Source organism: Genypterus blacodes, unplaced genomic scaffold, assembly GCF_046128005.1.
Source record: "Genypterus blacodes isolate CSIRO-AG114 ecotype Tasmania unplaced genomic scaffold, CSIRO-AGI_Gbla_v1 ptg000090l_1, whole genome shotgun sequence".
NCBI classification, from domain to species: Eukaryota; Metazoa; Chordata; class Actinopteri; order Ophidiiformes; family Ophidiidae; genus Genypterus; species Genypterus blacodes.
The window spans coordinates 1,725,001-1,735,000 of record NW_027466895.1 but is presented as its reverse complement, the minus strand read 5'-3'; the positions used below and the strand labels follow the sequence as shown (position 1 = coordinate 1,735,000).

At 43.3% G+C, this 10,000-nt stretch overlaps 2 protein-coding genes across 5 annotated transcripts in view; both read right to left on the bottom strand.

The window, feature by feature from the left end:
- The window catches only part of cacna2d4a (calcium channel, voltage-dependent, alpha 2/delta subunit 4a), a 51,560-nt gene extending 46,759 nt beyond the window's left edge, over window positions 1–4,801 (bottom strand). For both annotated transcript variants that reach the window (XM_076158959.1, XM_076158960.1), the window contains exons 1-7: window positions 4,626–4,801; window positions 2,988–3,069; window positions 1,600–1,716; window positions 1,461–1,520; window positions 1,058–1,220; window positions 817–948; window positions 230–290 (exon numbers count right to left, since the gene is read on the bottom strand). In XM_076158959.1, the coding sequence (XP_076015074.1) occupies window positions 230–290; window positions 817–948; window positions 1,058–1,220; window positions 1,461–1,520; window positions 1,600–1,716; window positions 2,988–3,069; window positions 4,626–4,801 (791 nt within the window). The remainder of the gene's footprint in view (window positions 1–229; window positions 291–816; window positions 949–1,057; window positions 1,221–1,460; window positions 1,521–1,599; window positions 1,717–2,987; window positions 3,070–4,625) is intronic.
- Window positions 4,802–8,786: 3,985 nt separating this feature from the next.
- The window catches only part of dcp1b (decapping mRNA 1B), a 10,151-nt gene continuing 8,937 nt past the window's right edge, over window positions 8,787–10,000 (bottom strand). For all 3 annotated transcript variants that reach the window (XM_076158961.1, XM_076158963.1, XM_076158962.1), the window contains one exon: window positions 8,787–10,000. This exon is cut by the window's right edge and continues 45 nt beyond it. In XM_076158961.1, coding sequence (XP_076015076.1) covers window positions 9,971–10,000 — 30 coding nt within the window. In that variant the 3' untranslated portion in view covers window positions 8,787–9,970.

Sequence of the window (10,000 nt, the reverse complement as noted above, 5' to 3'; positions counted from 1 at the left end):
GTCGATTCTACAAACTACAGGACTACTACTGACCTTTAAATATCGGCAAAAAGCTAAAATCTACACAAAAACAATGTCAGTGACCTAGGACGTGATATCGGAAATATGAAATATGACTTAATAAAAATCAAATATCAACTCTGGAATCTGCATTTTACAAATCGGAGTAACAGGATGGTGGAGTCACGTTGACATTTGTAAGGAATAAACATTGGGCCATACCACTTACCAGTTCCTGTTCCTGCAATCAAATGTGACAACGCCGTTGTCATCTGGGGTCCACTGGATCCCTAGAGAGAGAGAGAGAGAGAGAGAGAGAGAGAGAGAGAGAGAGAGAGAGATAACGATTTCTGATAGCTGATTGAATTGATAAGTAATAGATGTGGATCAGCTGCCAAATTGCCTGCTTGGTTATTTGTCTGGGCAGATGGAGGGACGGACAGATGGACGGAGGGATGGATGGATGGTGACAGATTGTGTAACAAGGGAGTGATGGATGAGGAAAACAAGCTGTGTCACAAATCCTTTGCTAATTACTTCTTTTCACACACACACACACACACACACAGACACACACACAGAAGTGGAAGCAGAATTCCCTGCAACCAGCACCCACAGCGTAGCCTTAAACTGAGTCATCAGGCTGGACTGACAGCTTCCTGCGTCATCAGTTGCTGTGTAAGTGTCCTGCTCATGTATTTCTACCCTTCAGCTCACAGTGCCAGCAAAGGAGAAATTGGGAGGAAAAAGCCGGGAAGCTTAAGAGCGATCATATCATCTATCTAGTCCATTTGCGTAACGTGGTCACAGCTGTACCTGGATACAGCCTGAAGAAGCCTGTGGAGCTCCCAAAGTACTGCCAGGTGAGCGTGGCATCCTTCTGGAAGTTGTCAATGAAGACGTCATCCAGAACCTCGGACATGTACACACCATTGACAATATCTGGATCTACACATAGAGGAGACGTGTTGTTATGTGCTTAAAAAGGGAAAATAACCAATAAAACTATTAATTTGTGCGTGTATGTGTGTGTGTGTGTGTGTGTGTGTGTATGGACCTTTATTGTAGACATTAGTGGGGACTTGTATGTTGCTCTGTTGTGTGTTCACGCGGGTTTTGCTGAAATGTTCGTTCCCCTCCAGGGCAAATTCTCCTCCTAGCGGTACTTGTTTTCCATCCTCGTCCACCTTGTTGATCAGCATGGAGTTAAAGTAATTGAACTGCGTAAAGGAGACGTAAAGGACAATCAGCTCATAAGGCGACATCATTCCCTTTTCATCTTTATAGATTATACATACGTGATGAAATACTGAGGGGAAACAGATTTCTTCTTTTCATTCAGGGCTCAGTTTTGAAACTTTTGTAATGACTTAACAAAATAAGAAAATTACATCAACTCTACACGGTGAGTGAAAACATAAAAAAATCAACAATAACAAAAGTGACGTTGTGTCACAAACCTCCATTGTTTCGTTGTATTCGTGGTAAAGATCAGCATCCTCAGCAGCTTCAGCTAACCTCTGTGGCCAAACACAACATGTAAATGCATGTGTAGCGTAAACGTCTCATCTGCGTATACATCAACTCGGGCGTCGCTACCTTCACAGATTTCATCTTCCTCCCGAGCATCTCCTCCATCTCCTCTGCAAACGCTTTCGCCAGCTCGTCCCCGTTCACCTCTTCCATCTTCACCACGCCCTCCACGTCCTTGTATTTCTGCGACGATGGACGGAAAAATTAAATAAAGGATAAATGGAGAGATCAGAGAGGCGGAAGACAAACAGACACAAAATGAGAGGAAGAAGCCATCCAGTGAGTACTGTCAACAACCATAAAAGCTAATTATATGCTCTTCAAACATAAACAAAGACTTCAAATATGATTATGTGTTTGCTTGGGCGAGATGGAATCACTAAATGTTCCACAGATAAGAAGAAGAAGAGAGCAACTGCTAATACCGTCGTCACTACAGTAACTACGACTCTTTACCAAAACCTTACAAGCTTGTGCTCACAATTTAAAGTCACTCTGGGAAATTGCTTCTTTCATCTAAGCTACGAGGTCAACCAAGGTTAATCCAGTCCACAATGCGGACAATGAATCACCAAATGTGCGGTTTATTTTAGAAGAAATATGTGTTTTCTGTTTGCAGGTACATGTTTCTATGAACATGCAGTATGTGTGAGTATTGAGTGTGCTTGTGTGTGTGTGCTTGCAGCAGATGGCGAATTGGCCTGCTAGGGATAGTACAGGGTGGCATGCAGAGTAAGACAGTGCATCCTAATTACTAACACACTCATGCACTCTCTCTCTCTCTCTCTCTCTCTCTCTCTCTCTCTCTCTCTCTCTCTCTCTCTCTCTCTCACACACACACACAATCATCATTAACACACAGAGTTCAGTACATTTTTACTGACATTATACTATTTGTGTATTGTGCTGAATGGTGCAGAATGGCCGCCAAAGCATCTGTGTGTGTGTTTGAATTAAGTGTGTCATCAGGTCCGTGTGCAGATGTTGCACTTCAAATGTGTGCCAGTAGCTCGTGGTGCTATTGGCTGACGGATCAGTGGGAGGGGGAGACGACAGCCGTCTCTCTCAGTCTGAGGTGATGAGGTCAAATCTCTCAATGTACAGCATCGTCGTTGGTTCGAATCCCGGTACATCAAGGAGGTACAACTCAATTGAAGATGCTATTGTGGTGGACAAGAAGATAGAACCTTCCTCTACATATGTCCCAAGTTTAGTTTCAATACAATCAACTGTTCTTGAGCAATGACCTCACTTCCTGTTTTTGTCTTTCTGTCAATTTCATTTCAGTGTCCATGAAGCTAATTGTGATGGACATAATGTTTCTATAATGACTCACAACATTAGAACATAGCCCAGGCCACATTTAAACAATCAATCTGTCTCTGGAAATGCGGTGTGTTTTTTTGCATCTTCTATTTATGTGTGTGTCTGTGTGTGTGTGTGTGATAGCAGACCTTCTGTAGCAGTTTGGCTCCAGAGTATCTGGCAGACAGACCAGCAATCTCTTTGCCAAAGGACTCGGCCCACTGCTGAACCCTGGACACAGAGACAACATCCTTAGCGAGCGCCACTCAGTTCTCACTAACAGTACATCTGCAAGGAAACAACGCTCTTCATCTTCAACTCTTTACCCCTTAACCGCTACCGGATGAAGGTGACAGTGAAAGTCCACCGACAATCGTGTGAGAAAGTCAATGTGCAATCACCGATCACAGATTAAAAGAGATTAGTGCAAAGGTGACAGCGGACAATCTGCCAGGTCAACGTGTTATTTATGTAGCACTCAGTAACAATACGAGCAATACTACAGTGTGTGTGTGTGTGTGTGTGTATGTGTGTGTGTGTGTGTGTGTTTATGTATACACGCACGCAGCCTCCCTAAGGTAACAGAGGTGAGAGAGTTGTGACAGGAAGTGACAGATGGTTGGGTCCATGGGGAGTCAGCGAGCCTCACTGCTAGTTAGTGAGGACGCTTTCATAACTCGCTTACTCTGATCGTTTTGACTGTAAAATGGTAAAACAATTGATGACGTGACAGAGCTAGTAAACACACACGCAAGTACACAAAGTACTCTAAAGCTGTTCTTAAGGTGTCATTTAATCCTCTAATCATCCTTAAGAGCTTTTGCTTTTCTGGAATCATCAGACAGATTCATGAGTCTTCAAATAAACCAGATCACTTTAACTGATTCAACATGGTGCACAATCTCTAATCTGATTGGGTCAGATGGCTAATGGAGGTAATGTTCCTAGTAGTTGGTCCTGCCTTTAACCTTCCATCCTTAAAATACATGCATAGATGGGTCACACACACTCAATTAACTGTTGTGGACTGGTGGCATTGTATTGATCTGTTGGTGTTGTCAGCAGGAGAAAATATCTGACACAGAGGTTTGAAGTCTGACTGTAGCAATTCCATTTGTGGAAGGAAACGCCAAGCGGAGGGAAGTGTTTATCTTACAAAGCGAAAGCTGGTGCGAAGAGTGCAAACCAGAGTGGGTCACTGCAATTTAAAATGCACAAGGCATCATTTGGCTCTGTAAAGTCTCTCACTGTATAGTTTTTCACCGGCTGGACCTACAGGAGATCCAGCATCTTTTGGCACTTAGTCGCACCCCACAGGTGCCCAGATGGCCCATAGACGCACTGAATCTATGTGAGAGTAATCATCCAAAATAGAACAGAAACAAATGACTCATGCATCCGTAGTGTGTCGTGAAGAAGGACAAGGCTGCACGTACATATACATTACACACACCTACCAGGGACATAGATGATGTAAGGGAAAAACTATGAAACAGTGATGTCAGGTAGAAATATTTTGTCTTTATCTTCCCTTCCATGGCTGCAGGTCGGATCTCACTGAGCTGATCAGTGTAAATAGATGCAGATTTGAGTCTAAGTAATGTAAGTATGTAGCATTATAAAGCTTCTTTGTGGAGTGAATTTAAATATAAACAGTATATATATATATATATATAAAATATCTCTATATTGTGTGGCACCAGCATGAGAACACGCGTTAGACTGAAATGGCATGTAGGGGGTCAACAGGTCGCCGTCAGGATCACACCACTGCAGCATGCACTCACGTTTCTGGTGAGATCTTCATCTGCCCGTCGACCATCAGGCACAGCGAGCTGGTGAGGATAATCCACAGCGGCAGCGTCGGCCTCCCTCTCCGCCGCACGCTTCCCTCCAGTTTGCTGCCGTACCCAGCACTTGGCCAGCACCTGCACTTCATCCCTGCAGCTGTAGCAGGCTGCATCCAACAGATATGGAGAGCATTACTTTACTCTCTAAGTGTTATGCATGAATCTTACTATTTCACACTCCATATTGTTGTCTATAGAATGCCTTGAAAATACCATTCTGATTGGTTTCAGGCAATGTTTTATGGGGGAATTAAGGAAATCAATAGGTCTGGATGGGAAAATCGAAACACACATACACACAGATACACAGACACACACAAACACACACTGTTCTGTCTGATCATTGAGTTTCCTCACACTCACACAACACTTTTGTCCACTTGCCTGCCAAATAAATTGTTAGAAAAAGGCAACGATCCAATGTGTAGTGTTCTCAAAGACGCTCATGTATGCATGGAATCCTGCACTTAGAGGTCCACAAGGACACGTGGAGAACAGGTGACAGGCCAACATAGTGGTCTGCTCCGGAGACACAAACAATCCGGAGAAATTAAATCCAGAATCCAAAGGCAGAGGAAAGATGCCATCCTAAAAAAGACAAGTTAGGCTTCTAAAAATAATCCGGAGGTCCCACCGTCTTCATGTGAACTGAATTCAGAGACGACTCTCCCCTGAGACAAAAGATTAAAGTGATCCCATGTACTGTCCAAAAAGTAGGATATTAATAACAACGGGGGAAAAAAGGGAGGAAAATACAAGCAGCAGCCAAACGTGCAGGCTGGAGCAAGATTAGAACACAAGATCATTCCAGACACCAAAGTCTGGAGAAAGAAAAGTTCAGATATGACTGAAAAGAAATAAATGAAAGTCTATAATCAACTGTTCATCTACGTCAACTGAGCGGGTTACCATGGCAATCAAAAACACAAGCTTCCAGAAGTCTGCCAAACGTCACCTCTGTGTGCCACGGGTCAAAGTGGACCCTCGCCATCACAGCCCCACCTCCTGCTACATAACCTCCTCAATGCTCTCTCTCTCCTCTTCCTCCCATCGTCCTCTTCCTCTCCTCCACTCTCCCTCTGTCAGATGCCGGGCAATAGAAGAGAAAAGATAGAGAGAGGAGGCGGTGAAGAAGTGGAGAAGCGAAGAGACTCGGGAAGTCCTGGTGAACTTGCCCCCTCCAGCTGGATCCCGACCCAAATTTCACCAGAACGCTGGGATGGACGGATGGATGGACGGAGGATAGAGTAGCAGTGGGATTTCCTCTTTCCAGTCTATCTGTTCCTGCGCTCTGGGACTGGTTTATACCATAATCCAGGCAGGATTAAACCCCTCCTCCCTCCATCCCTTTTCTCTCCATCCCTCTGGCTCACTCTCTCTCCCTCTCTCACACACACACACACACACACTCACTATCTCACTATCACCCTTGCTTTTATCTTCCTCTGATGCTCTCCATCCCTCCGTCTCTCCATTCCTGCTTTTGTCATTGTTGTGATTCTCTCTCTTTTATCCCCTGTCTGTCCCCATTAAGCTCTTTCTCTCGTCCGTTTTCCATCTTTCCATCTATCTTTCTCCCTCTGTTTTTAACCTTTCCTCGTGGTCTGTTTCATTTGTGACTTTTTAACTTAGAGAGAAAGACAGAGAGAGAGGGAGAGGGAGAGATGGAGAGAGAGAGAGAGTAGAAGGAAGAAAGAGGGAAAGAGAAGAAAGGGAAGCAGAATAGGGGAAGTTTTCCAGCAATCAGGGTCAATGGAGCGCAAAAGACCAACGTGTGCTCGGCTGATAATGTTGACACACTGAGACACCCAGTGGACACACACACACACACACACACACACACACACACACACACACACACACAGAATAAACATCTGCTCGTGTCGTTATGGAAATGAAAAAGCGGTGTAACAACTTGGCACATGGATACACATCCATAATACTGCTGTAAACGCATAAAAGGACCGAGATTAATAACATCAACGGAGACCGTGACATGCAGGCTTACACACACACTTACACACCCTCCGACACACACACACACACAGACACACCAGCAGCAGCAGTGTGTAACAGCTGTGGGATTCCTCCTCCCCCATTGACCCAGATTAGTGATGCTGTGGGTAAACTGTTATGTTACGTCCTAACACACACACTCACACACACTTCATGGATTAAGAGAATACCCTAATTTTTACAGATAGGTGAATTTTGAGCTAAAACTACACTGCATGGACAAATGAGGGAAAAACTTAAAATCACCACCATTAAGCATCGACATTGCAGGACCGAATCAAAGCTGAGTGTGGACTGGGATCACTTTGCAGCCCTCGTTCCATTAGTCAGCATTGTTTCTGACATCATTGGGTCTATTACATTACACATGAGAATGAAATATGGAGATACATATTGTCACACAGACTTCTTTACCTCGACTAAAAGTGGAAATTAAGGGGTAATCTGGGATTTGAGGTCACTTCTTACCTGAGTCAAATCCAACTTGATGAGCTGATGTGGAGTTTGCACTGCAGCAGCTCAGATGTGTGGCACGCAAGCGGCTGGAAGAGAAACGAGAACAGCAGGACCACGATCACTCTCTCACGAACACTTTCTCCCAATTCGTTATAGCCTCCGGGCTCCGTTTCTGCTGGTGTTACAGTGAAAATGGTCAACTCAGGACTATTTGGTGGTGATGGCGACTCTGTCTGAGAGAGAACTGTGGCAGCAGGAGTGAGATCTGTCTGGCTGACTGGAAAGAAAATGAGGCAAAGATTTGCTGGACAAACTGAAGACCCAACCTCCCCTGGATGGATGGACACACACACACACACTGGAAGTCATTGATTTGTCGTCAGCCCCTTACTTTTAGCTCCATCAGCTAAACCAATGGTGTGGAACCACTTAGTCTCTGAACACAGAATACTTTGTGTGTATGTGTGAGTGTGTTATCAAGGTATTTATGGTGCATTGTAGTAGATTCTGGTGTTAGACTTGACTGTGCAGGCTGATGTGAGGAAGCAGGAAGGAAAAGAGAAAGGGAGCGGTGCAAACATTTCTCACCGGGAAAAACAAAAAGGGTCACTGATGTTCCTGTCTGAGTTCCCAGCTGAGTGTTGAGAGCCATTAAAGCCCTGATGACAACTAAATACAATCAGTACTAACAGACAGAATGAAGAATTTGTCACAGTTAACAAAAGCAAGGGAATGTTGCTACTGAGAGCATCCTGACAACATGCAGCACAGTGTGGTTTGGAAACTTTTAAGTGTTCTGAGTAAAAATCACCATACAACTGAGTTTGTTGTACATAGATGAAGATGAAGTGGCCACATTTACTAGATCACAGGTGGTCAGAACGACACAGAAATGCCAGAAAAGTTCAGGAAAACACAAGAAGTAGACACACTCACTGCTTGCTTTCTTCTCTCCTCTCCACCATTCTCAGGATATGAACCTGTAACCTTCAGGATGCAGGGTCTTAAACCTCTCTGTGCTCCCCTTTCTATTCCATGGCCCGACCAACACAATGTGTCATATTGGAAGAATTAATACAGCGTGAAGTCGACCGGAGCAAATTGGATGAGTTCTTCCAATACCACTGGTTGATTAATCACCGTTGACACAGTATCAGTAGTAACTGTTGTTCTAGTATCGATTAGAACGCAATGATGTGGCGTCACGGCGATAACAGAGTACCGTCACTGTGATTACACACTCGAGGCTGCATCCATCTTGAATAACAACAATAACAAAAGCAACAAAATGGAGTTTAGTTTTTAATTTATTATCCGATTGAAATACATTCCAATTTGTGTAAAAGCGAGACAGAAATAAAACTATAAAATGTTTCTGTGAACATCACAATGTCAGATAATTACAAAAATATGGCAAAATATGACATCTTGTAAATTGAACTTAAAATGACAAATGAGTTCTGTATATTGGTTATGAATATTTGTTTTATGTGTGCATTTCATCATAACCGTAAACACTGGTGATTTACATGTCAATACTTTGTCCCTTTTCAGTACAAAAATAGGAAAAAATATAGTTTCTCTTTTTTAGCTGTGTCGTAGTTTATCTTTTTTTGTCCCTGGTAGCTACAGAACTGCCTGAAAACTTTAATGTGCGAGCTGAACATAAACAAAGCGTTTTGCATTTAAGCTGTACTTAAACCAGTAAACAAAGGAAATAAGTATACTTTTTTTGCCTTATTAAAAATTCAAACCAGGCATCAGTTTAGCTGCAAATGACACCTTTCTGCCCGATAAAGGGTTAAAGACAATGTCTGATTGCGCGATATTTAAGTTTATTTAATAAAGGCTACCTGACGCAGAATTCTGTATCATGTCAGTTGGGAAAAGAATAAAGTTAGAACAGCTCTGACAGCTTCAAATAAACCGAATGCAACATGTAATAAATACTGACATGACGGTATTTAAAGGTTTTCAGTGGTTTTACGTTTCTGAAATAATAAAAATCCCCATAAGATGGACATTACAACTGAAACCAACATTCTGACTGGATTTTCAACCCTTAAAAACAAATATGAACACAGGCTACTCTACCAGCTAACTCCCTATGAGGTAGTGCAGGTTGACAATCTCCTGTAGTTTCCTTGTTGCTTCAGGTTGGATGACGCATTGCCATCCTCTAAAATCTATATCTATATCTTATTTCTTCACTGAGTTAAAGAACAGGACGTTCATTTCAAATAATTCAGCATCCTTAGCAACATGGGCACACTCATTTTTCCAAATGCAAAGAAAATAAACATGTTTAACATGTTTTGAAGAGAGTTTCAAGTCAGTTTAGCAGCTCCGTCAGCTCGAATTCTTATACTAGGGAAGACTCTTGTGTTAAAGCCCGACAGGCTCGCTGGTGTTAGACGATGTTGTGATGGAGTAAAGAATAAAAACTGACAAAGGAAAATCTCTGCTACATTTGGTCAATTCCTTTGGTGCGTGTTGCCATGAATTCAAGCCCATCGTAACAACTTTCCACTCACAGGTAGGACACAGAATGTTTGGCTCTTCCACACTGGTAATGATGGTTTGTGGGTCTCAGGTGGAAGGATGAGACCACCTGGGGAGCACCAGGTATTTTCCTTGTAGAGAGAGTTATATTGCAGTTGAGTTGAATTACAGCAGTGAATTACAATTGCGTTTGTGGCTGGTGGTAGGAGGGGGTCAGGGGGTCAGGGGGTCAGCGGGTAAGAAGTGTTGCATCCACATTAAAGGTGAGAATGGAATCGGTACGAGGCCGAGGGCGCCGCGGCTCGTCATCACTTGCTGCTGGCCTCTTTGGAAAGGCG